Source organism: Chaetodon auriga, chromosome 8 (assembly GCF_051107435.1).
Source record: "Chaetodon auriga isolate fChaAug3 chromosome 8, fChaAug3.hap1, whole genome shotgun sequence".
Lineage (NCBI taxonomy): Eukaryota > Metazoa > Chordata > Actinopteri > Chaetodontiformes > Chaetodontidae > Chaetodon > Chaetodon auriga.
The window spans coordinates 7,592,686-7,620,214 of record NC_135081.1 but is presented as its reverse complement, the minus strand read 5'-3'; the positions used below and the strand labels follow the sequence as shown (position 1 = coordinate 7,620,214).

The window sequence follows — 27,529 nt, the reverse complement described above, 5'->3', positions numbered from 1 at the left end:
AGACAACATGCTGTGTCTGGGTGGTTTCAACCAATTGAATCAACACACACCCCAGCACCTCTTCACATGAGTTATATAGGGGAGCTGTGCTTACTCAACAAACAAAGAGCGTACACTAAAGGGTACAGGGATACCTAATATGGTCATGACATCTCATCTGTAAGTTCCCTACGGAAGAGCAGATACTACAGTTCTCTCTTTGGTGAATATTTAAGTATGGAGGTAAGGCATCTTTAGAGCTACTGCACTCAGGAGAGTCCCTTATTTTTGTTTCTGACGTCATGCATTGCCTAAAACCTGAATCTTTTCCTAAAACATTTAGCTTTATTATCTTTTGTCTGTAATTTGCAAGATGACTAGAGACATGGAGCACAGCCAAACTGCAGGCCCAATTCTCAACAAGCTCTGTGAAAGTCTATGTGAATGATGCAGGATTCATCAGTATGGATGTCACAGTCCCTGAATGACGCAAACCAGCACTCTTTGGCACATCACACATGTATGACTGCATAAAAACAGCAATTTGCATATATTACTTGTCTTATAAGCAGCTGTCCTGCCTCCATAAATGTATTATTATACATGATGAGGGCTTGACTGTTTGCTCTAAGAGGAGTGGAGGACGTGCAATCACACCCCCAATTTCTGGTTCTCTTCATCTATTTGGTTGTATTAAGGTGCAGTCAAAGTTTTCCATATGTTTAGTCGTTGACCTCCAGTTTGTTTTAGGGTCATTTTTTATCTGAGAGTGTGAGATGTTTAAACAAACTCTTATTAAATGGTGATTATGAGCCTATAATATGTAAACCCTGCTGCCTTTGCTGTCTGACATGATGACGTATAATATGGGATTGGTTCACGGGATACAGCGACCCCTGCAGGCCAGTAGCTGAACTGCTATAATCCTGTTCATGCCTGACAGAAAGATGGACAGTGTCTATTAAGGAATAAATAAATGAAAATAAATAAATAAATAAAAAAACATCCAAACAAATAGAAAAGCACTAATAAGACCTATAGGTAAATAAAACAAGTAAAATAATAGTAAAAATTGAATATACGGTGGTTTGCAACATAAAACAAAACAAAACAAAACAAAACAAAACAAAACAAAACAAAACAAATTATTTATTTCTATATTTAGATTTGATAGTAAAATGTATTAAAATGACATTAGTGGTAGACACTAATTAAACAGTGAGCTGTTAAATTAAGTGTGACAGTCGAAATTAGTTGAAAGGAGAGGTGATTCATCTTAGTGTGATTCATAAATGACTACAAGGACAAATGGCGAATTATTCACAGAATACAGTGTGCTGTGGTGGGCAGCCAATATATACTGCTGCGCGCAAGGCAAAGTTTGCCTCTTGTCGGCTTCTGTACTTACACCAGGAAGTTACAATTTCATTCATTCTGTACGGTGTGTGCGTATAGTATTACAAAACTTAATTTGAAAATGCGTCGAAGAACCGAAGCTCAAGCATCAAACAATGACTCTGCCAATGCTGATAGACAGGTAATGCAACGTTAACGATAGCGAGCAGCTGGTAGCTGCCATACATGCAGATTCTGTCAGCTAACATTAGCAGACTGACTTTAGTTCACGCTAACATATTCGTCAGTGTTTGTTCGGTCAAGTCAAAAGCTGTCAAAGTTTGTCAGCTGCTGACGTTTCCTGCTCGTATAAATTACTGATCTTGCACTACTAACACTAAGTGGAGCATGACAGTATCCGACAGTGTCTTCAGAGAGAAGACGAACCAAACCCCCTTGAAAAAAACAGCAATTTTAATAACTCTTTGATTATTTACTGCATACTTGCTCCAACTTTACTCCTAATTTAATTTTATTTTTTAACAAGTCATAAGCATCAGCTCTTTTATTCGGCATGCGCTCAGGATTATAAAAGAGCAGTACTTGCTTGCATATTTCTTGCAAATCTTCCACTAAAATAACTTTGGGGTTTTTGCTATCAATCAAATTGCTAAAGTGATATGACAAATGTACAGTCAAAAGTATATATGAATATGTACAGTATGTAGATAAAATGTACATGTTTTTTTTTTCTCCAACTCTAGGATGCGGAAGTCAAGTTAATGTTTGAGTTAACGTTGCATTTTCTTCTGTACATAAACTAGGAACCGGATCAAAGAGCGCACAGCCAAGCTGTAGCTGAAGGCAGGCTGTCTTTTGGTTCAGTGCTCATCAACGTTGGAAAGTGTTTACTTTTAATCATCATCATCCCTCCATTCCTCAACTATGCATCTCTGCAGAGAGAAGGACAGATGCTCTTACCTAAAGGTTCTCTTATCTCAGGCTAACTGAGTCATTGCTCCTTTCAGTTTAGTTTTATATCAACCCGCAAAACATTTTTTTAAAATTACATATGATTTGTGTTGATTAGCTTCCAGAGGGAGATAATCAGTCAGTTTTTCTACAAGGTTTTAATGAGGAGTCTGTCAAGCCTAATCTTTCTTTCTATTCCTTCCCTTCTTACATCCAGATGGCCAGATTGTTGATGTTGGTTTAGGTCAAAAGATGCATCTTTTGTGCAAAGGACACGGAAAACCAGTTGGTAATAAATCCTATGAAGATATTCCATGATCTACCGTGCATGGTTTCCTCACAAGTTCTGCAAATTTTTCTGGCACATGGCTCCATTTCTGTGTGGTTTGTTTGTGTCTTTTAACTGAGCCCACCCTTGTTTTTCTGCAGTCATACTGGATGCACCAACTGGAATGTCCTCAGACGTTTGGTTGCATGTCCAAGAAAATGTGGCTACACTAACAAAGGTGAGGAAATGACACAGTTTCTGTGGATTGTAGTCAGTAGCTGTGTTTTGAAATGATATACAGAAATATTATCATGTATATCCAGTATATTCATTCGTATTAATGTGTCAGAACAAGGGGGCATGTCAGAACTGATATAAGATTCACTGAGGGTGAGTCAGCTGACGTGACCAAAGAAATCTGCTGTGATGAACTTACTCTAGAATCAGTTACTGCTAATGTGCCATGTTGTTTGTTGTCAGGGGCATGTAGGGACAGTCCTTGCAGTGCCTCTGCCACGTCCTCTCTGCTCAACAAGGACTCTGTACAGCAGAAAGTCCGGGCTGACAGCCTGCCCCATGTTGTTTGTCTGAAATGTGACCCAAATGAGGTCACAGGCTTGTTGGGGAAGGGCCTAGATACATCTGAACAACTAAGGCACGTAAGCAGAGACAAAACAGACATACAGTGGGCTGTTTACACCTGTATCCATAGCTTAGTTTTCAACATTACTCAGCCATCATGCATTTTTAAAGTGCGGACACAGGATAGGGCGGGGGCCGAGTCCTTATGGAGAGCATCTCTTGTGTCTGTAGAGCATGGTGTTGTTTAAAAAGCCCTCTAAATCTATGGCTTCCCTGTTTGTGACACTGCTCAGGTCTGCACCTATGACAGAATGGGACTGGGCTTCAGCAAGCGGCTGATACAGAATGAAACCACAGGAACTGAGAAAGTTTGGGGAATGTCAACGTCTGGACGGTTAGTATACAACTCATTTTGAGTGCATGCTTTTATTTAATGCCGCTCGTGCTGCTGTACCGTAAGTCTATGTTGTAAACATAACGGCACAGTTTCAAATCAGCCCTTTATCACCATGAAGTGGTTTCTGAATGAGTGAGTGGGCGGTTAAACACCTCAAGGCCTATCTGTCTCATTTATCTCTTGTTGCCGAGTTTGTAAAATTAATTAATGGAAATTTTGAATGAGATGTGGGCCTGTTGTACAGTGGTATGTGGTGCAGGTGAATCAGGGTCCAATAGTGCTGATTCTGGGGGCCTTTTGTGATGGTTGTGTCAGTTTCAGTTTGCGTAGGAGAAGATACAGCAAGTCAAATTCCTTCTCGTCATCAACAGAGGATGCTGATGAAGGTCAGATCTATGTAATGTCTGTTTAACATCCAAGGCAGTTCTTTTATGTGGATTCTTGCTTTACAACCCAAAGGATGGCACTCTCGAGGGCTGCAGCTAACAATTATAAGGGATTCATTGATCCTTTCATTTCTCACCTAGAACCATTATCAAGTCACATTTTCAATTTGTTTGATATTTAGCTTCATTACTAAAAACATCCAAACCTTGTGACATTCCCATCAGCCTCAGCTGTACTTTGTGTTTAGTGCTAATAAGCACACGTTACACTGGACTGAGATGACGAACATGGTAAACATATGCCTGCTAAGCGTCAGCATGTTAGTGTTGTCATTGTGAGCATGTTAGCATGCTGACATTAGCATTTTGCTCAAAGCAATGCTGTGTCTAAGTACATCCTCACAGAGCTGACTCTTGATAAAAGACTAGGGCTGCAACCAGCAATTATTTTTAATAGGAAATAATCTATTGATTATTTTTGTTATTACAATTACAACAGTGAATAATTCCCATCATAGTTTCTCAAAGCCCAAGATGATGTTGTCAAATTGGTTGTTTTGTCCGACCAACAGTCTAAAACCCAAAGATACCCTTTTTTTCAATTAAATACAACACAGAGACAAAGCAGCAAATCTACACAGAGGAGAAGCTGTGACCACAGAAAACCATAATTGGTTATCAAAATTGTTGCTAATTTTCTGTCGATTAACTAATTGACTAATTGTTTGAGCTCTATAAATGACACTCTGTCAAGCTAAAACCCAAGCCTGCCGCACTGCACGCACTGCAGCAACACACATCAAATTCACTGTATTATCAATCTTTCCTTGATTAACGGCCCGCCTGGGACTTATTAATGATCCAGCCAGCATAAACTGAAGTGTGCATGGACACACTTCACTCTGCTGAGCACACCACAGCCCCGCCACGCCCTGCCTCACACTGCTGTGGGATTGGGTTGTAACCTTCCTTCGTTAAAGCGCCTTAAATCTGCCTAAGGGATGAGCGCATGTGGCTCGCTGACGGTCAGCAGTCTAGTTTACCTTGGCATCTGGCCCAGAAAGCGGCCCAATGCCTATTTCAGATGCAAGCAATCAATTTCCCAGAATTCAATATCTCAAAAAGTGCGATGACTACCTAACCTTAACCCTTGGAGTGTTGTGAAAACTCTTCATTTCAGTGTGACAACTCGGCTTTGATTTATTAGCACAGCAGACCCAGGACAGCAGCTGGCTCTCAGAGAGGAGCTGCTGCATCTCCTGTAATGATGATGCTGTCTCTGATGATATAAGTTTGCTGGGGATTGTTTTTCCTGTGGTTTGTAGGCAAATGGAGCCAGCAGTGTCACCCCCCCCCCCACCCCCGTATGCTGCCATTTGGGTGTCAACAGTGCTGTTTATTTTGGTGCCATGTCTGGAAATGGAAAACTAAAAATACTGCTGACCTGAACTCCATTCAGTTGTTGCAGTTCTTGATTTTTTTTTTTTTTTGTTTTTGTTTTGGCTTTTTAGCCTTTATGATAGAGACAGCTGAAAGTGCGATAGGAAAGGGGGCAGAGAGAGAGTGGACGACATGCAGCAAATGAGCCGCAGGTGGGAGTTGAACCTGCGGCCACTGCAGAGGACTGACAGCCTCAATACATTGGGTGTATACCCTACCAACTGAGCTATAGGGATGTCCCTCAGCAGTTCTTGATTTTAAGACAGGATTTGTAACATTTCTTCTTTCCCCTCTTTGGTTATTTTTACTTTTTCATAATGACTCTCCCTTTGGTTCTTCATCAACCTGTTGATGAGCAGATTCATTTGATTAATGGTGGCCAGTCGTATTCATCTTTCGTAGCGGGAGCCTTCGTCGCAGCTAGCTGAATAAATAAACCTCCTGGCCCAGTTTGCAGCATGTCCTGGTTTTGTGCAGAGACAGATGAGTGTTGTTGTTGTCTTCCAGGATGGTGGATGACCTGCACCGACTCCTGCACGCTGCCGGGATCGCCAAGCCCCTCATCCTGGTGGGCTCTGAGCTCGGTGCACTCAACTGCAGGTTTTACAGCCACATTCATGATGTGTGAGTATTGCATGATGGACACATTTAAAGGATGGCTCAGCTTGCAGTACTTCAGGAGGGGGACTTCTCAGCTTGTGAAAACAGTTGTATAAGTTAGAGTTAAAGTTAAAATCACCCTGACTGGGCTTAGACTTACATTGAAGACTAAAGAATTACAAGAGAAAACCTGCATTACAAATTGGCTTGTAGTTTGAAAGATGGGATTTACCAGATAGGTTTGCTGAATAAAGTTACGCTGTTTGTTGCATCATGGGAAATGTAGGATCCATAGCTCTTGTGCTGTACAATGAACGGCTTCCAATTTAAAACTTACTACTTCAGTTCTGACTATTCTTATGAGTCACCCAGTTTTATTTAAGTACAGTGCAAAATTGCTGAATTAGCACTTTAATAATTATAGAGTCAAGGTAATCTAGTATAATATATGTAAAACTGCTCGTTTAAAGTAACCGACTCTTTGGCTAACAGTAGTCACTCTAAATTCATCCTTCCCAGGTGGCAAAATGAAATTGCTGACACAGTCCAAAACTTGTAAATTGGCGAGTGGCATACAGAGCAACAACACAAAAGATAGCATCCAATTTTAATTTGATTTACTTATTTATTGGTTTATGTAAGGAGGTCAGTGCACATGAATAAACATGGGTTTAAATGCACCAGAGTTGACCAAAATTATTATATTTTGTATCTGTTCTGTCCCTTAATTAGAATATAAGATTATTATATTTAAAACAATCATTGAAATAGTTCACAGCATGCATAGCACTAATAAAAAGAGAAAGGAAAAGACAGAAGATTAATGTCAGTAAAGCTCATCAGTGTGCTCCATTAAGTGCTCGTTAAAACGTGCAACGCGGAAACACACACATGAAAACTGAGGAATGTTGATGCAATGGGCAATATTCAAGTTAAAAATATGCACAAAACAAGACAACATTGTTCTACAATATTAGGCAGTAATTAAAACATGCAAATCAGAAGCATATAGTGCACAGCCACATGCATGCTACAGCTAGCCGTACGTGTGGAAACTCATAAATCACTCTGGCACAGTAAAAGCAACCAGAACAAAGTGTGTGCCCACTTCTCGAATATGCACAAAGCCCTACTAAAATGCAGTAAAGTAAGATAAAGGATAAGGTTGATGTTATTCTGTAATTGTATTTATATTTATCTTATTGTATTGTCAGTGAAAAGAAACCCAAACCAGCAGTAGTTGGTCTGTCTTTCTGACTTGCCTTCTCTTGTCTTTGGCACGTAACGGCAGCCATTTCAGCTCCTATTAAAGATGTAAATCTTCTAAAATGGATCACAAACATATAGTTTTGTGTTTTAAAAAAGTCTCAGTAATATGCTGCAACAGCTGGGTACTGTAATTTTTAGCCAACGCCACTCAAACATGAATAGATAGCGCGCTAGTTGGGGATTATTTTCAGCGGTGGATTAATTTGTGTTTTGAGAGCATTTATGGCAGCAGGATGGTGTATGTGACACTGAATACCATGTGTGTTCACGGCAATGAAGGAACATGTCAGCCAGTGTAACAGTGTGGCTCACCGTGTAGCTCTGCGGCGTCTTTTCATGGGATTTATTGATAATATGAAAATATCGTGTATTACCGGACTTATCCTTTAAGTTTCTGACAAATCTGTACTAAAATCTAAGAATATGTTCTCTCTAGATTGCTCTGCAGCATGTGGTACGCAGCGCCTCCCAAACTTGCAGTTAGCAAAATATATTCCAGTGTCTATTTCCATCATCCCCCATAACTCAGCCATCCCAGAGACAACATAGTGATTAACGTGACAACCAGCCCATACCAGGGATGAAAGATTTAGTGTTTAATCAGGCCCGATGTTGCCGCCATTAAGGGAGAAAATTAAGTCGTGAGTGGATGACACCTTTCCAGAGGGGAGCATCGCCCCTGGATGTGGCGTACGTGTGGTCATTTGTCTGCAGGGACAGAGGACATACGAACCTACTGAAAGACAGACGGGATGACGACATCCATCTCACACTCGTTACGACCCGGGCTGGGAGGGTAAAGTGGACAAGGGTCGTCAACGAGTCTTCCTTCATCTGAGTCTGTGTGTGTGTGTGTGTGTGTGTGTGTGTGTGTGTGTCTTCTCTGTGTCCTCAGGCAAGTGTCAGACCTGGTGCTGATTGATCCCATCCCAGAGGACATTTTTGAGGAGGACCAGTGGAAAGAGTACTGGTGAGTTTGTGGCAGCTTTCAGGGGCGTAGGAAGGACAGAGCTGGGAAAATGGAGGAGCGAGGGAGGAAGGAGCAAGAGTATGAAAAGGGAAGAGGAAAGAAGATGGAGCGATGTTGGAGAATCAGAAACTGTGGAGGGATGTGGAAAAAAAAGCGGAACGGGAAAGAAGATTGAGAAAAGAGGAGCGCGGAAAGGAGCAAAGAGGACGATAAGGAGCTCTGAGGGGCAGAGAGGAGCAGATAAAACACGAGAGGCAGGGAAGAGGAGCAGAAAAAAGGGAAATGTATGAAGGAAAGGGGATTAGAATGAGGAGAGTGGAGGCAGAGACACAAACGGGTTTCACGAACCAAGCTCCAAACTCTTCCCTCCTTGGCTTTTATGGCGACAATAGTTGATTATCTTTGCTGGGTGGAGCTCATTAGCATGATTAATTGGAGGCCAAAGAAACTCATTAGCTGATCGCACTCCTTTAGCATGAAACAGATGAGACGAGATCGAGGGTTTGTGGCGGTGGTCGGGACTGAGTGACAGCGAGTGTAATAACACTGCTTTAATCCCCCCGGCGAGATGTATGTCAAGTGGTAGTCATTGTCACAGCACATATCTCATTATGCATTAATTATCATAAAGGGGGGACGGGTTGTTATTAATGATAACCGAGGGTGCAGAGGAGGAATGTTGGCAGAAGTGTCAATTATGCAACGCAAACACTTTCTCAGATTGTTTACAAGTAAAGCGCGTCATGTGACTGCTGAAGAGACGAGAGCGAATCAGTTCTATAATTTAGCAAACCATGCTGAGCTTTTAGTCGGAGCAGCAATGGCTACATGCTAACAAATCTCTGGAGTCATCTGGAGTGTTTTTTTTTTTTTTTTTTGTCACTTACAAAGCAGATCAAAAGGCTTTTCTTGCTCAAATCCCATATTTTTATCGCAACATAGCAGTATCTCTGATTTGAAATTGTGCTTCTGTAAATAATTACACAAGCAGTAAGCAATTTGGGATAAAATAAGTGGGAAAAAATACCTGATTTCCCTATTTTACTGTATGTAAAAGATAGCTAGTGCCATTCTGATCTTAGATCTGTGCTGTAAATAATTCTAGGCAGCTACTGGCCCAGGATTGAGCCGCTTCTCTCCTGTTCTATGTTCTAAAGCCATGGCGAATAGTATTAACTGCTTTTTTGACATATCCCCACTGTATATTCATCGTCTTCTGTTGCGGTTGATATTTTCATCTTAAGTTCTGTCAGCGTCAGCAAAGTATTTCTACGAGTTCAAAAACCATTTCTGTGCACAGAGTATATTTCATGATGTCATCTAGAAACACCAGCGGGGAGTTGATATGTATCACAGGCGTATGGTAAAATCAAGTAATCTCATTTTGGGCATGACTCATGACTGTAGCTCCGTCCACCAATATTAGCCCGCAGCTTATATAAGCATGAGTCAAGCCAGATAAGAAATGGATCCCTGAAAATGGCCTAATTTGTACGTGACTCAAAGTGGAGCAGCACCATTTATCAGGGGTATGTGTCCAATTATCCACTGATTAATATGCATTCATTTCACTGAGTACATGACAGTGCAGCCACAATCCAATTATTCTGCGGAGAAGCAATGGAGGAAGGAAATAAACCAAAGACTTACATTTACTCCATAAAAATTATTTTATCACCGGTGCCTGAATTCCAGGGGCGAGTAAAAATAGAAACAGGAGCGGGATATACAGTATGAAGACACAAGGTGCAGCTCAGCTCGACGCTCCACAGCATCCGACCGCCGCTCTCATTCTTCAACTTGCCTCTTCCTCTTTTTTTTTTTTTTTTTTTTTTTTGCTCAGCAAGGTTGCATGTAGGTGTGTATTTCTCTCCCTAAGATACGGGTTTATTAGCTGTCGAAGGTCTTACAGTATATGGTACACAAGATAAGTAATGCAGAAGGGAGCAAGGCTGCACCTGAGCAGGATTGCAGGGAGACTGTATCAGCCTTGCACTGGGACCGGAGGATTTACACATCAAAGACCTGCTCATTAACAGAGGCTCACTCCCGAAATTAGTTATGTTACATCGTACAAAATGAGTTGCCACCATCTCCTGAGAATAGTGTGTGTGTGCGTGTGTGTGTGTGTGTAGGCATTTGCTCGTGTGCACTTGTTGTAAGGGGTCAGCTTTCTTATTTGGGATTTTCCTCCCCAGACGTCGCAGCATGTGTCTCATTTCCTCTCGAGCATAGATAATGCTTCCTGATGAAAAATCAAGCAGTGGGTCTATCGTCAGAGATTAGGAGAAGCCCCAGCGTACGTCTGGACAAATTGCGTTCTGGGCCAGAGCCATTGGTCTGAGTCGCTCAGTGCTGTCAGTCTTTGTTTCAGCAGCTCGTGCAGTGGAAGCTTTCCATCTCTCCCCTCGAATACAGGCAGGAATATTCTCTACATGTCTGCGTAACGCCTTGCTGTGTAGGTACATCCCTGTTGTTTGCTTACTTTGTATCATTGCTGGCACAAAACATACACCACATGGCCAAAAGCACGCCAACAGATGACCAATATGTGATTGAAGGATGCCTCATTCCAAAGTTGTGGCCACTAATATACTGTAATAACAGCTCAGCCTCAGCCCAAAGAGCATGAGAGGGGTCAGCTGTTGTTGCTGGGAGTTCCTCTTCATCCCCATGGTGTTGAGTTGGGTTGAGGTCAGGGCTCAGGCGGCTGTTGAAACAAGAAAAGGTCTTTCCCGAACTGTCGCCGCAATCTCAAACAACACTTGTGTCCTGAGTATTACTGGATGCTGTGACATTTAAGATTCCCCTTAATGGGAACTGAATTCATGTTTCCACTTTACTGCCTTTGTCCGCTGTAATCCCAGAGAGCACTGGCTCTTCTGCTGCGTCCCACAGCAGGGTATCGTCACACTGAGCCACGCTGCTCTGGTCCTGTGTTGGTACCAGGGCCAACTGTGGCCAACCTGAGACGGACTACCTGCCCACAACCAAGCTGTTTCTTTCGCTTATCTGATTGGCTCGTGTGTCTGTGCTGGAGGCTGGAGAGGAAGCTTTGTTTTTAGAAGCTTCTCAGTGGTCAGTTCTCAGTGTTTCTGTAGCGTCTAACTGAATCTCTGTGGTGGCGTGCCTGTACTTTCAGATATGAGCCATATTACTGTTTACTGACCGCTTTCAGCCGTATTGGAGCTGTGTTAAGCTGCTGCCAACGTGCGCTGCCCTGTGGAAATTTGCATTGTGCCAGCATGGCTTGAATGGTGGTTACTTACAGATCAGCTAGGTGCGAGTATCCCCACCTGTATGGAAAACAGCATTAGAGCTGCTGATTAGTTGCTCGACAGAAAATTATCCAGCAACTGTTTGGATAATTGATTAATAGTTTTTTAATTCAGATTCTCTGATTCCACCTTCTAACATTTATTTTTTCAGTTGTTTTTTAATCTTCTATAATTGTAAGTGTATTTGACTTTTGGACTGCTTGTTGAACAGGAAGGAGATTTGAATATATCACTTTGGCCTGAGGGATTTTGTACATCAAACGATTAATTGATTAATCGAGAAAAACAATTAACAGATTAATCGAGCCCTATAGTAATCAGGCTCTCTGACTCTCTAGTTGACCATCACCGGTCAGAGATGCTGGTCAGAATCAGGCAAAAGCCCTCAGAGGTAATGCTAAACATCACTGAAGGAATGACACTGATAACACTGACCTTTCATTTCCTGTTGAAAATAAGCAATTTGGCTGCATTTACACACGCCAGTGTGTGTGTGTACGCGTGTGTCTGTCTCCTGTCTTTCTGCAGCCGTGTGTGTGTGTGTGTGTGTGTGTGTGTGTGTGTGTGTGTGTGTGTGTGTGTGTGTGTGTGTGTGTGTGTGTGTGTGTGTGTGTGTGTGTGTGTACGTGTACGTGGAGTACAAAACTAATTTACCCCATGGGGAATATATTTGCTCAGAGAGCAGAAACAGTGGGGAATGCTCTCGTCTAATGGGATGGTCCTTACAGTTTAATGAATGCTGATTGATTGGCAAACTCTCTGTTTTAATGTACCGTTACTGTGTTTAGTGCGACTCCGTACTCAGAGGAGCACCACTTGAAAGTCTGCTCATCCCTTTCCTCTGCAGCTCGGTTCTTTTAAGTGTTAGTCATCAGTAGTTTTTCTTTTTTGAAATGATAATTTGAATCATTTGAGTTTTGATACTGAGACACAAACGGCAGTGTAACAGTGTACTGGGTGCGTCCTCGAGGCTGCCGGGGGAGCGCGTGAGGTGACGAGGGCCGAACAGAGCCGTGACTGCAGGCCTGGATGGGAGCCTGATTGAGTTATGTGTCCCAAAATGCAAACGACACTTTCTGTCCCATTCATCATCCGGCCTGTCATTAATATGCTCAGCAAGGCCTGCACGCAAACACACACAGGGACCATAATCACATAAACATTCCTACACATACATACTGTGTGTACACAGCTTGCTGCAGTGTGGAGCAGAGAGACATGTTTTGCGGCTCACCTGGAGCCTGCTCTGTATGACAGGCGGCGTATGACTGTCACTTTGACTGACGACTGTTCACTCTCACAACTGCTGCATTTGCTTTGATTTATAAGCCGGGCAGGCTTTAATATGAGGGACAAGAAGAGTGTTTCTATCATTCCTCACTGCACTTTGGTAGCTGATAGATTTACAGGCATAACAGAAGCTTCTCTTCTCTTCTCTTCTCTTCTCTTCTCTTCTCTTCTCTTCTCTTCTCTTCTCTTCTCTTCTCTTCATTGTTGAGATGCTGCTGTAGTTAATTTAACACCATAAGTGACATTACGTAATCTCTTAGCGTTTGCTTGTTCTGCTGCTCCCTATCTCCTCTGCCTTCATTGGTAAACAGTAGCAGTCAGTGATGACATATCCAGCCTCCTCCTAAGAGCCCATTCGCTTTCACCGTGAGCTGCGTTCAATAACCCACTGGAGCAGAGCCCAGCTCTAAACCCCGCAAGGGATCCTCGGCTGAGATTGGCAGCAATCACCCGGCCATGGGCCGATGGATGGATGAAGGGAGGGAGGGAGGGATAAAGATAAAGAAATGAAGGGAGAGAGAAACAGAAAAAGTTGGGACAATGGGAAATAAAATGAAGCAGTAGGAGAAGGTGCAACCTGACAAAAGCATGGCACAGGGACTTTTGATTGACTCTAGCTGATAAAAATGGGAAAAAAGTCTTTCAAGTGGTTCATCCTTGTCAAGGTTTTTGGTATATATTGAGAGAATATATTTGAAATGTAGAAAATGTTTGTGTGTATACATGTTATAGTATGCTTTGTGCAGTGATAATTCAGCCTCAGTCACAGAAAAAACACCAGAGTTCGGTTATAGAACACAAATTCCACACTCATTCCACAAATCTTAAGGCTTCACGGTGTTGTTCTGTAATGGCTCCCATAGTGTCGGCCTCCTCCCTCAGTCCTCTCCTGACTCAGCTGCCCCCCCACAGATCCTCCCCCTTCATCCAGAGACTCCCAGACGAGCCAGGAATGCCAATTAATTGTAATTAGAACCACTGTAAGCGTAACTATTGCTGTTACGTTCCACTAATGAAGCAGGGCTGCTGCGGCCCCTGTGTATTTACCCCAGTGTAATCTATAGTATTGATGTAGGCGGGAAGGCTGAGAGCAGACGGGGGATGCTGGGATCTGCCTGCTGTCGGCTGTGATGCAAGAGTGACACCTTGTGTTCATACTGGACATTACACCTTATCTTTAACCAGTCTCATTTAGTTGAGAGGTTCTGCTTATTCCCTATTTAGTAGTAATAATAATTGTAAGTATTTTCAAAAGGGTTTTTTCTGACCCAAAGCTACAGCTTCATATACAGTATGAGTGGTCTCCATTATACAGAGGGAAGTCTAATAAAGTAGTTATTAAGTTTGTTCAGCGATTCAAATCGTGAATGAATGAAGTGAACAAAGGCCTCTTAGGTCGGATTATCTGGCTAAGAATAAAGCAGATATGGCACTAAAATGAATGTACAGTAATTGTGGTTGTTAGAGTACATCTTTGAGTATACACAAAAGCAGAATCAGCATAGTTTACATCAGATGCCAATCAGGTAGTTCAATAGAAAGGAAGCAGAATGCATATACTGTATCAAGGAGAAGCAGTGGTTCATTGTTTTGCTTTGCTTAGCCTCCAAAAATATGCAGCAATATGAAGCAATTAATGATCCCCTATGGGGAAACCAGGGTGTTACATCCACAAAGCTACAAAAAAAAAGAGTATAAAAATCCAACATAAAATGAAAAAATATTCTAGGTGTGCAAAGAAGTGCTGTTAACAATCTGAACACAGCGTTTCGAGGATGGTGCCTGCACTCTTTTACTCTCCTTTCCATTTGTGAGAGGCTCTTATTTTTGAATGTGACACCATACAGGTGTGTCTGTGTCCCAAAGCACATTAATATAAAGCTGCTTGTGTGTGAACCGTGCGATGCTTCATGCTGCACAATACAGGAGCCTGATACTTCACATAATAACTCTGGCGTAGGCCTAAGGGTGCTGTTAATTGGCTGGCTGCTTCCGTTTCATAAAGGTCAGGCGAAAATGTACAGTTTTATCCGAGCTGCAACGGTTTGTCTTACTATGCCACAGATAAAGCCTGCAGAAAAATATGTGGCAAGGATGATGAAACTTTCGCTCTCCCGAGGTCTGATTTGAAAAAAAAGTGTATATGTTTGCGACAGACTGACTTTTTAGCCTTTTTCAAATGTTTGTCAGTGTAGACAAATGTATATATTAGCTGCAGGCTCTTGTTAATTTGCATGTTACAGCACTTGGTGGTGTGATTAAAAACGATGATGCTGGTTCCGGTGAGAGCCTAAAACCTAGACCTTACATGTCCTTACGGGTTCAGGTTGTGGTAAGCTGCTATGGTCCTGTATTGAACAGACCTAACAGAGCGCTGAAGTCATGACTTCATGTCTGGGCTGTTCCACTAGCTTCTGTCTGTGCAATCTCTCGTTCAGCATTTCTTTCATCCGTCTCTCTGAAAATATTAAGCGTGCTCCTGAGATTCACTTTCCATATTCTAAGAATCAGCATCCCTTACAGCAGCTGCTATGAGGAGCTGAAACCTTTGTGATTTCAACAAAGTTAAACAACAATTACGTTGTGGGCACAGAAAAAGCTGCCATGAAAAGCACTGCAAGCACTTCTTCTCCGGAGTTCATCGTAACTTAGTTTCTTCTCTTTGCATAAAACTCAAGAAGTCTCCCCTCCACAGCCTTTTTCTCAGCGAGTTCTAGCTGTAATCTCTGCTGGTTTATAACTTCTACAGCATTCAGTCCTCTCTGTCCTGCTGTTATTACAGACATGTCTGCGCCAACTGCGACTCCCACATAGACTCAAGCTGTGATGTTTAGCCCGCAAATATAGGGCTTCTGGGAAATGATGTTTCTTAGAGGGATAAATATGAAACAAGCAAGATAATAGATTATTTCCCCCACACGGCACGTGAATGAGGTTTTTTATATTAGTATTATTATTATTTACGTAGGTTAGTTACTTAGTTTTTACTCTTACTAAAACCTGGAAGTTCCTGTTTCACCTTGACTCTCTGTAGTGACTCTGACACGTTAATGTGGTTTTAGTGCACATCTGGCAGTCACAAGACAATAAAGTCCAAGACTTATTTCCATTGTGGTCCTTGATATGAAAATAGCAAAAATGCATTTGACTACGCATCAACATGACACCAGCACCAAACCAACACAGTGAATATCTATATCATCATCAGTAAAATCACTCAGTCACTCATTCACACCACCCTTAGGCATAGTTAGGTCTCCAAGCATGGAGCAGCCATGTTTGGGTGGTGTTAACTGATTGGCTGAGTCACTTCAGAAAGGTCACTGATATGTTGTCATGAGGTATTTCATGCGTTTTTAACACTGTTTTACTACATTAAGAGCATACAGTGTTTTGCTGTGTGAAACTGTGAATGCACTAGAAATACAGATATGAGATGTTAGTTTTAATGTTCCATCTGCGTTGAACTGTTTGAATTCTTCAAAATATGATCAATTTGTTCTCCTGCGTGCGACTTAGAGGCCTCATCATGTACCTGTCCTCGTCCACGGCCTCGCCCTCCTTTCTCTAATACACTGTGGTCTTTGCTGGATCCCTTTTTTTTGAAAAATGTTCCTTTGGCGTAATAGTTAGTTGAGCCTCATGTAATAGTCTGTGTTTAAATGTTCTCTGCTCATTGTAATAGTTGGCAGAAGCTCGTGTAATAGTTCGTGTTTTGCGTGTGAGCAGGCTCTCAGGTAACAGAGGCCCTGCATATGAAATGAGATGGTAATGAGGAGGAGGAGGAGGGGAGCCTTATCACTACAGGGCCAAATTCCGACAGTGAATTGCGCAGTTGTAACAAAAGTAACAGAGCGTCCATTCAGCCTGCACTAATCCAGATGGGAAAGTCAAACAGCAGAAAGTCCACGGCACAAACTCATTTCATCACTTTATTAATTTAGATATTGCCTCCTCGCTCCTGTGGGGAGGAAAAAAAAAGAGCCCCTCTGAAATGACCAACATCGGTGAGGCGTTTTGCTCTACATGGTTCCCCCTCTTCGTCTCCTCCCGTTATCTGTTTAATTCATCCCGCCAATCTTGGCTGTCTTTACCCACTAAATTTCCCTTTGACACGCATGCCTTGCTTCGCATAATCCTCACTCCGGGGCAGAATTAAAAATGGAAAAAAGAGGAGGGAATAGGACAGGTGGCTCGAGAATCCTTGAAATAATGTTCAATGCCAGACCCAGGAACGATTTGACCAGATTCAAACTAGGGGGCTGATAGGGAGAGAGGGTTTTTTCCCCCTTTATTTTTGGAATCAAGGGGTAAGAAAAGGGTGACAGGTGGAAAATGTGCAGAGACTGAGAAGTCCCTTAAGAGCCAGGTCGAAGAGTCAGTTCTAAATTGTGGTGCCAGAATGACTTCGGGGGAAAACTGTGGCAAGGAAGATGAAAATGTCAAAATGTCACTCTCCGGAGGTCTGATTTGAAAAGTTTTTTCTGCCTACATAAGACTGAAAATTAGAGCGCTCGACTTCTTTTCCTCCTCCTGCCTGCATCTGTTATTGACCTGCAGGAACTGTCTTTTTTGCCTTGAATAAGGCAGATACCTTATCTTCATACAGCCGTTTGTGGCAGTTGAACCACCATTCTCCGCCGTTTGTATCAGTGTAATCTGACCAATAAGTGCTGCCATGCTTTGCCGGAGCATAGCTTGATATTTGAAGCTACAGTTCTTTGGGATAGCAGTATGTCATATCGACAACAGGTGAAATGGGTTATTTTACGCATGAAAAGTGCGTGTTTATGATGTCGCCTTGATATGATCAGTATAATGGCAGTGAAGCAGCGCTGAAGCCTGCCTGTTGTACAGTAAAATGCAGTATACTCTAACATGCACTGCTGGCCTGTGCTGCACCATGAGATATTGTTACAACTGAAGATTCAGTGTGGAAATGATTGGTCAATTAGCCGAGTAGTCAAAAAATCAGTCAATATTGATAACAGATGAATTGTTTAAGACATTTATCAAGTGACTCCTTGTTTTGGGACCATGCTTGTCAGATCTGTACCTGTCTCCTCACATTTCTTGTCTTCATCTCTACTGTCACTATCAACTAAAGGCAAATATGATGTCCAGTTTATGCAGTCCGTCCAATAGCTGTTGAGACATTTCATCAGAGACTATAAATATCAGCCTCATGGTGGTATTAAAAGACAAATCTAGGTATTAACAAAGAGATTGGGATTCACCCTCTGGACACCATGAAAGTCTACATGAAATTTTCTATCAGTTCATTGAGTCGAAGTTCAGCAGTTTCAGACAAGTCCAAAGAGGTGGATCAATGCACAGATCAACCAGCGGACGTTACCATCAATGGAGCAGCCCCACCAGCGTGGCTGAAAATGTGATGAAATGTGCTGTTTGTAGATACTGAAATGTGAGGATTTCTCTGTTTTTTGTGCTTGTAAAATCATCTTGATCTCTGGAAAACTGTTATTGGCATTTTGCACTGTTTTCTATTGGCCCTAAGTCTCTAGCTAGACTCTTTTCTTATGTGGCTCCCCAGTGGTGGAATGAGTTACCAAACTCAATGCACTCTATGCATTATTTGGTAGGCTCGTCTCGTAGCACCTATGTCTACTTGGACCAGAAAGTTGCGTTAGGACACTTAGTCTTCTTCCGTCTAGAACCTTGCTTGTGATGTATGAAACTCTCATATGTACGTCGCTTTGGATAAAAGCGTCTGCCAAATGACAAACTGTAATTGTAATTGTATTGTTTTCTAGACTGGAGGGTTAATCAGTTAATTTGTAAAATAATCAACAAATTAACCAATAATGAAAATGAGCAGTAATTGAATTAAGATGAACCTTGATAAGGTAGTTGTTACTGTAGGATTGAACAGGGGCACAGTGCTGTACGTCTGGCCAAGATCAGGGCTAAGACTAAGACAAGGACGAGTGTTTCCTGGTACTGCTGCTGGCTGCGTGTTAGAGCAGGCTGTGCGGTGCGGCGATGGCGGCAGCAGGCGCACGGCCCTATTGATTGGGCTCCACAGGCTGAGACCAGCCAATTCAGAGCACCAGTGAGCCGAGACCGATTGGGCCTCCTGAGTTACAAAATCCCACAGCTCTTCTTCTCTCATCTGCCAAAAAAAGCGCATTTCTCATTCCCCAGGCAAATGTTTTCGGAGAGAAACTTTGGGTAGAAAAAGAACGGAGGACGGCAAATGTTATGTATGACTTTGCTTGAGTTACTGTGATCCAAACCCTTGTTGTTACACTGGTTCCATTATAAGACCTTTCGTATGCTGTTGATTTCATTTACAGCTGCCTGCGTGTTAAAAGATTCAAGTGATACAAGCATTTGTTTTATACTAACAACTGATCAAAGGACCAGTGTGATTTGAAAGGGGTCGCTGGCAGTGATGAAGCCAAAGAAAATGATCACTGAGTTCTGCAGTCTCCCTTAGCTCTGTGGCGCCTTTTAGCATCTTTTCACACATTGTTTTGGATCTACGACCCTCAAACGCTCTACAACTTGGCTTCCAACAATAGCAAGCGGCTGTTTCCAGTGCAAAAGCTCTGATAAACTGAAATCTACTCTGTGCCATTAACAAACATACTGTTCCCATCGATTTCAGCAAGCTAAAGAGCAAAATATTCTCTTATTAATGGTTATGCCATGTCTGCTGGATGTCTAAATATCTTTTAGCTTTTTCTGCTTGCTGCTAACGATCAGCTCATGCAGCTTTAAAAACAGTAGATCAAATGTTTAAACCCAAAGACTGAGGACTTAAGTTTGCCTCCTGCTAAAGTTTTATGAATGTGAATGTTTGTGTTTGTGTGTGTGTTCAGGTATGGTAAGCTGGTGACTTCGCTCCAGGCCAAGCAGTTTTCAGCAGCTACAGGACTGAGCCGCATGCTGACCATCCTCGGGGTGATTGAACCGACTATTAAAGGCGAAAATGTCTCAGAGGAGGTCATCCAGCGGCAGGTCAGGCGAAAACACAAACACACACAGCAGTGATGCCCTAAAAAAAAAAAAAAAAAAAAGGTTTAACATTGTTTCATGCTGAAGGTGACACAGTAGGTCAGGGCCGATTTAGAGGTCATTAAGGGATAAATAAAGAAGCCTTCAGGGTGGAAAGGTGCTGGCAGACTGTAGGTGTTGAGATTCATATAGCCTGAAGACCAGACTTTGTGCTTCTGCTCTTTCTGGGCTTTTGTTCACCTGATCAGAACCACAGAGGCAAAAATGATGTCTTTTAGGCATTTTAAATTCCATCTTTCCTGTACAGCCACAGGATGGTGCTAGTGTGAGAATAATCACGTCTCCTCCTCAGCAGAGATACGAGTGGATGATGATTACAGGAGCGTTTTGTCTTCATATTGTCAGAGACTGTGAATTTGGCATGATATGACACCAGGCGTCATTTAAGAATAAATGAAAACTGAACCCTGTCCTGGAGTTGACATGATGCTGCAATTGCAATGTATCTCCTGATGCCTGCTGCATTGTAAATTCAGCCTTTTGACAGGTCATACGGTTTGTGAGGAAAAGGCTGTTAATATAAACTACAAGCTTTTTGCAGATGAAGTTCTTCTACAGGGGAGGCTTTTTATTTTGCGCTTGTTCATACTCAGATCTGCTATGGATCTGTTAAAAAAAACACACATATGCATAGTGGTGACACTGCCTGTCATGAAGTCCTGTAGTCATTTTTTACTGGATATGGAAAACATCTAATGCAGAGGGGGAGAAGTAATGGATTCTGGTGATGAACAACAACCAATGTCTTTGGTAACATGGGATAATGCTCTCTATAGACTGACACCTTATTATAGCAGGGAAACAAACACTCATGTTGGGTGCATTTGGGACATAGAGAAAGAGAGATTATTGCCGGAAAGCTAATTTAGAAGCTGTTTATTGCATTTAAACCATAGTCTTACTTCAAATTCTGTTATTTTTTTCTTTGGGGAAACAACTTACGCCTTATTGGCCCTCTGTGAGCACTCCCTGACATCTCTAACATCCATTCAGCATTCATTTTATTCTGCCGCTGTCTGTGTGATGTGATGACTCCTGCTTTGGGATGAATGCGAGCGGTTCGTTAAGGCTTCTTGTTCTCTGCTGCCAGCCACCCACAATTTGATGGCAGTAGTGATGAGGGACCTATTTCAGCTTTTCAAGTATTACAGTTGTTGCCAAGGAGATAAGGACATCACTGTGCTTGAATTCTCCAAGGACAGAGAAAGGTTTTGTAGACAGGCTAGTGAAGGTTATAACATGCACACACACTCACAAACTCGCCGGACTCAATAGAGCATGCAGTCCATTTCTCAAGGGCATGTTCTGTAACCACTGCTTAATTGAACTGGAGCAGAATTGTTTGCTGCTATGTTAACAGCACTAAAGCTATCTGGTCTCATCACATGTGGGCGATAGAGACAGTTAAAGGGGAATTCTGCTCAGTTTGGGAATTCACATCTATTCTGGAGGCATGGTGAACTTTCGCCACTCTGAGCTGGAGGATCAGAGTATTAAGACTGAGATTTGCAATGGCAACATGTCAGTATTCTGCCTGGAGCTGCTTCATTGAATGAGCTGGACCAGGGGCGTAGGCATGCATTGGTCGTATCCCCACCCCTCAATACTGAGAAAATACCAGTCTGTCTCCAATATGTCTCTTGGTAGTTCCTGTTTATTTTCAATTTATTTCCATTTTGTAAGGAAAACAGAAGTGTGTGCCCAGCCCCCCTCCTGTTTGTGGCCATACATGAGAGTAAGCATACATCGCTGTTGTGAGAACAACTGAGCCCCCTTTGGGGTGAAAACAAGCGCCATGAATGTGGCGGCGCCAGCCTGAAAAAACTAGTGGCACCATGCTTGAGAGCTGCTGCATCGTATTTTACATGTAAAACAATAAATAAACCAGTGCAGGATTTTCTTTACTACCATCGGACATTAGACAGACGACCAAAACAGCTACATAAAATGTCTTAATGACAGAAGAAGTTAATGGAGGCAGACTGAAAGGACACAAGCGGTTACAGTGACATTTAAAACTGATATTCAACAAAGTCAAATGTATTCACGTGTATATTCACATAACTGGAACATAATAATAATAATAATAATAATAATAATAATAATAATAATAATAATAATAATAATAATAATGTAGAATAAGGTTTAGCTTTGTAGAGATCTGGCTTACAGTACATATGCACAACTGTTATGTCTGTCCAATTTTGGATTACGGTGTGACATGTTCCCACTGTGGAACAGGTCCTGAACATGCCTCCCAAAAGACTGAAGAGACAGATCTCCTATTGGAATAACAGAAGTCTGTTTGTGCTCAGTTAAGGTTTGAGATCCTTCCACTTTGTCCCAGAAGGACAAAGAAGTGTCACCTGAGTGATCTGAATGAAATGCATTTCTTTTTCCACTCTCCTTTTTGTTGTAATATTTGAGTTAAGCTTTTCCTGAAAATGCCTGCTGAACACCCCGGTCTGTTTTTAATATGACAGCTGAATGTAGATTTCAGTATATACTTACGCACAAGATGTCTGACATAGTTCAATTTTTGTTAAATCCTTACCATCGCTGTTCAGTTTGTATCTGATATCATATATATATGTATATATATATATTTGACACATGCATACAGTACTGTGTATTGCCTTGCTTTCTTCTGTCTCTTATAGAAATACCTCCTCAGTAACCCTGCCCACCAAAGCAGTGCTGTGGATGAGCATTACTTTTTGAATGAAAGTGCAGCTCAAGTAAGGTATGAAAAGCCCTTTTTTCAGTGCTGTCTGGATGCATCAGCTATTTGCATGTTTAATATGGAAGTGAACAATGAATATTACACAGATTGAGTAATTGCATTTTTGTGATTGCTTTTAAAGGGACGTCACAAAGTTTAAGCCCCTCTCCAGCAGGACGTCTGTGAGTGTGATCACTGGGGATTCCTTTGACCAGCAAATACCAGAACACCTAAACCAGGTGAGAATGTTTCCTGTAGCTGCACAACTCCATGATGCATTATTAACACGAGCACAGTGACAGAACAATGCTGTAGTAGCAGTTGTGTAAAACCCATAGTAAATCATCTTTTTCCTGCACCAGATGGTAGCCAAGCTTCAAAAGAGGTTTCTGGAGGAGTCCTACCCATCAGCCAATCATATTCACATAAAAGGAGCAGACAGGCGAATGATCTACAAGAAGCCATCTGCCATCAGCCAGCACCTGAGGAAGCTAGTCAACCAACGACAAACCAAACAGCAGAGCGAGTGACCCATGGCCAACATGTAACAATACCCCACACATGGACAGAGTAATCATTGAATATGTTTTAAATATTCATTAAAATATTCAGGTTATCTCCTTACCTCTCCCTGAAGCAATCTGTAGAGATACATCTACATGTTTGGCAAGGTTCATCAAGAAGTCAATTTTTGAACATATTTTTGCACAGCTCTGCTTCATTGGAAACTTTTTAATTGAAAATATCTGGAGGGTGTTCAGTGTGATGAAATATTTGCAGTCTTAGATTCAGAAAATCTTATCTTTCAGGTTGTTATTTCAGTCTCTTTACCTGATTGGCCAGTCCCAAAAAATTAATACATTACTCCTTATCAAAGTAAAGGCCACACACGTCGTTGCTCAACCTGATACTTTTTATCTCCTTCAGTTCTCTCTTAATATTCTGCCATGTTATAGCCACAGGCAACGGCACATTGTGGTCCTCTGTCTCTGTTGCATCAGCTTCAGTCATTTGTTACTTGCATATAATTGAGTTACGTCACAACCAGATGAAGACCTCTATTTTTGGACTTAGGTTGATTATGTTTTTTATCATTTGCAAACAGATCATTCTGGCTTGCAAAGCTAACTTTCCTTCTTTGTGGCCAATATGAACTCTTGTGATGGGTATACAGTAATGTGAAAGAAAAACCAGACAGCATTGGTTTATCCTGAGGATTTAAGTTTAATTATGACACCACATCAAAATAAAAATTTCCAACAGATCTGGAATTTAATTCCATCCATATACATGCATAGCAACAACGTTTTAAGAAACATTTTCTCCCATAATCAGGACATTGGAATGATCATTTTACATCAGTATCCCCACTGACCTCCCACCCATCTTGTTCATCAGCAATAAACTTAATTCTTGTACAACTTCTTTTTTTTCCCTATGGGGTTACAAATAATTATATGCACAGTCCCCATTTCATAATACTGCTTTCAGTAATGTTCCCTAATTTACAAAGTATTGCATTGAGAGCAAATTTCAAAAAGGGAGACCAAAGTGTATCATCAAACAGAAATACGAGTACTATACAAGAATGCTGCCATCCTCATGAAAACATCCACATCTGAGTTGAAGAAAAGAGACAGGGACAAACAGCCACATATGTATGCAAAGCCATGTGTATATGCCAAAATGCGAGATGCAGGGTTGTGCCTGGTTATCACCCCAAATGGTGATCTTTAAGGCAAACAAGTCATTAGTAGCAATCTGCAAGTGACATTTTGGCCATATACAGAAACTGGTACAGCAAATAAGAATACACAAGTGCCTCAGTAGCTATTTTTGTGTCTAAAATGCATCTCATTTTTGTATTGTCTATTGTTTCATTGAGCCTACATTACAGTGTAAACAATATGTGTGCTACACAAGAATGACTATACAATAACATTACAAACAACTCTGATATAAATTTCATTTTGAATTTAAATTAAGATCACTACTCCTATTAATACTGATTGTAAAATAAATTAATGTGAAAGTGGCACCAATATTATTCTTGATTCATTTTTCTTTTCTTTTTCTTTTTTAACCAATGGTTTTGCATTTTTAAGTCTTAAAACGATGAAAGAAGAAGCTTCTCTTGATTGTCCACAAGCAGCGGTTAGCACTGCATGATGCACTATTCCAGACACAACAGTGTACCAAATCAAAGGAGAAAAAAGGGGTAAAAGTTGGGGAGAAAAGGTGTGGGAGGGAGAAGAAGAGCATGTCTTATTCTTCTCAACTTATTTTACATGCTCCGCAGCATGTGATGAACAGTAAAACTTCTTATGGGTAATAAAGTTTGACAGGTTGTTGAACTGGATATCACAGAGGCGGCAGTACTTGCCGCTTCCAGAGCCGTTCACGCCTTTGTTGGCTGTGGGTGCTGCCTCCTCGCTTGGAGACTTGGAGGAAGGCGACATGTTCTCGTTGGAGTCAGCCTGGTTCTCAGTGGTCCACGTAGGTGAGGGATTGGGAGGTTGGCCGTCTGGCTGGGGCTGGTTCTCCTGCTGTGGCGGTGCTGTGCCTGAGCGCTCCTCTGGCTTGTGCCCCCCATTGACGATGACCATGCCCCGGTTTTTAGGCAGAAGGGGAAGGGACTCCTTGCCAGGGTGAGGACAGCCATTAGCAGCAGGCTGCTGGGGCTCTCTGGTTGTTCCTGTTTCTCCTCCTGCTGCTGCGCCTCCTCCTCCCCCGTTAATGCTCTGCTCCTGTTCGTTGGCCTCTCCCTGCATCATTGCCCCCCCAGTCACATAATCGGTTGGCTTTATCCCAAAATACGGAGATATTTGCTCAGGACCTTTGACCTTCTTTATTGCTCCGGGATAAAGGCAGTGGGGCAGAAACATATTCTTGTTCTCATCCTTTGATGGGATGAGTTGGGGCTCAGCAAAACCCTTGAGTCCCGGCACAGGTCCCAGGTGAGGGGGGAACATGCCTCCATTCTGCACCATCACCTTCCCATTGCCATTCTTCTCACATTTGCCGGGGCTCTTATCGTAAACGTCATCGGGGTTGTTATTGCCTTCATTCTTCACATCTGGGAACATGGTCGACTCCAGGCTGCCAGTCTCATTGTGTTGTTGTTGCTGTTGCGGCTGTTGTTGAGTGGCAGCAGCAGCGGCAGCGGCAGCTGTTGCAGGACAAAAGTTCTGTTTGTGCGCCAGGTAGTTCTCCACTTTGTTAAAACTTATCTTGCACACTGCACATTCATGATAGTCCAACAGTCTTTTGGGTGAGCTACATGTCTTGTCAGGGACTGGCGAACACTTTTTGCTGAGATCAATGGGAGCGTCTAGCTCTTGCTGCTCCACTGTATTGCCCTTGGGAGCCAGAATAGGTTTAGTGACAGTCAGAGAGGCCTCCAGGTGTTTGGGTACCATACCTGGGAAGATGTCACAGCGGGGGTGGAAGCGTTCTGCTAGGGTCTCTACAGCTTCCTGGGATGTACAAGGGTTCATAGGAGGAACCCCGAGGAAACCTGGCTGACCCATGGGGGGCCTCTGGTGGTCCTGGTCAGGGAGACACATCTCATACATCTTCCTGCGCTTGCGGGTTCTCATGGTTCTCTGCATGGAGGGTACCTTGTTGGTGGACATGCGTTTCATGGGTGGGTCATGACGAGTGGCACAGTAGTACTGCTTGTGGACCATGTAGGTCTCATGACGGCTGAATGTGATATTGCAGGCATCGCAGGTTGTCTTGGTTGGGTCATTGTCACTTTCCACCAAACCCGTACTGGGGCTTTTCCCCTCCATCTGCTTTCCATTCAACCTCTCCTCAGCCCCAGTTGGGGTAGACACCTTCTTCACCTGTCCTGCTAGATCCTTATCAGGCCCTTTGGCCCCAACATTGATCATGTCCAACACATTGGAGTTCAGGCAGGCAGACTGCATGAGGTGGTTGTCGGCGTCTGTAGGGTGGCAGCCAGCCAACATGCTAACAGAACTGTGACCGCTGTTGGGGCTCACCGCCTCAGGGACCTTATCTGAGAGGGCGGAGAAGTCCGGGGACTTTGCCATGTGTTGCCAGCGGCTGTTACAGTAGTGCTTTTTGTGGACCAAATAGTTGTCCAAGTTGCTGAAGGTGATATTGCATTCGAAACAGGTGGCCCCTTTGGGCATAAGAGGACTGTAGATGACAGGTGGATAGCTGTTCCCTCCATGGCGCAGCCTCCGGTGAACTAGCTCTGACATTTTAGCCAGAATCTCAGAAGCCTGTGGGACTACTGAAATGTCTTGGGAGAAAGCAAACTGAGACAAGAAGGGGCCCATGGGAAATGTAGGCATGTTATGCTGCACAGGGGATGAGGCCAGCCGGGGGCTGGAGGGCTCAGACTTGATCCTAGTGTAAGAAAAACTGGCTTTGCTGCCTGGGTGGGCCTCTCCCTTCTGAACTGACAGCATGGGCTTCTTCTCAGCCTTGTCAGCCTCTCCGTCTGTGCTGGTCTCCTTATTGAGGGCCCCTTTGGGACTTCCCAGCAGAGCATCCTTCCTGTTGGCCAGCTCAGCGCGGGCCTGCTGCTGCTGCTGCTGGAGGCTTTCCTCAGGCCCCCTGGGGGAATGCTCAGTGCCGTCGCCTTCCCTGTGAAGTTTGCTGCCGTGCCCATGTAAGTCCTGATGCTGTAAGAGTTCCCTGTGGCTCTGGAAGCTGATATGGCAGTGATTGCATCTGAAGGCCGCCTGTGACAGGTGAGACATGATGTGATGCTGGAATGTAATAAGAGAATCTGCCGTGTAGTTACAGATTGTGCATTTCAAGCTGGTGCCAGGAGGGAGGCTCTCTTCCATTTTGACACCTGTGAAGGAGATAAAAGGGAGAAATGCTCAGAATCTCGCCTCCCACTTCTCCTTTAGAGTTAACTGTAGAAACCATCAAACGCTCATGCATTATGCCAAGCTTATTCCCATCCACTACATTTTTTTTGCTCAAGGATAAACTGTCAACTATGCAAGCTGACAGCA

General features: G+C 42.8%; 2 protein-coding genes across 2 annotated transcripts in view; one reads left to right on the top strand and one right to left on the bottom strand.

The window, feature by feature from the left end:
• Positions 1 to 1,340: 1,340 nt before the first annotated feature.
• On the top strand, positions 1,341 to 24,562 carry LOC143324927 (uncharacterized). Its single transcript, XM_076737736.1, has 11 exons — positions 1,341 to 1,516; positions 2,139 to 2,301; positions 2,504 to 2,575; positions 2,716 to 2,792; positions 3,430 to 3,530; positions 5,867 to 5,983; positions 8,124 to 8,198; positions 19,612 to 19,750; positions 22,468 to 22,550; positions 22,672 to 22,768; positions 22,892 to 24,562. Exons 1-11 carry the CDS (start codon positions 1,457 to 1,459, stop codon positions 23,057 to 23,059), a joined length of 1,152 nt encoding a protein of 383 aa, XP_076593851.1. The 5' UTR covers positions 1,341 to 1,456; the 3' UTR covers positions 23,060 to 24,562.
• The window catches only part of zfpm2a (zinc finger protein, FOG family member 2a), a 116,429-nt gene continuing 112,629 nt past the window's right edge, over positions 23,730 to 27,529 (bottom strand). The window contains exon 8 of the mRNA XM_076737735.1: positions 23,730 to 27,363. Within this exon, the coding sequence (XP_076593850.1) occupies positions 24,809 to 27,363 (2,555 nt within the window). The 3' untranslated portion in view covers positions 23,730 to 24,808. The remainder of the gene's footprint in view (positions 27,364 to 27,529) is intronic.

What these genes read in the sequence shown, in the direction of transcription:
- LOC143324927 (XM_076737736.1), top strand. Translation starts at nt 1,457, where the DNA reads ATGCGTCGAAGAACCGAAGCTCAAGCATCAAACAATGACTCTGCCAAT. An exon ending in TACAGCCACATTCATGATGT is followed by an intron (nt 5,984 to 8,123) that starts GTGAGTATTGCA and finishes CTGTGTCCTCAG; the next exon opens with GCAAGTGTCAGACCTGGTGC. An exon ending in GAAAGTGCAGCTCAAGTAAG is followed by an intron (nt 22,551 to 22,671) that starts GTATGAAAAGCC and finishes TTGCTTTTAAAG; the next exon opens with GGACGTCACAAAGTTTAAGC.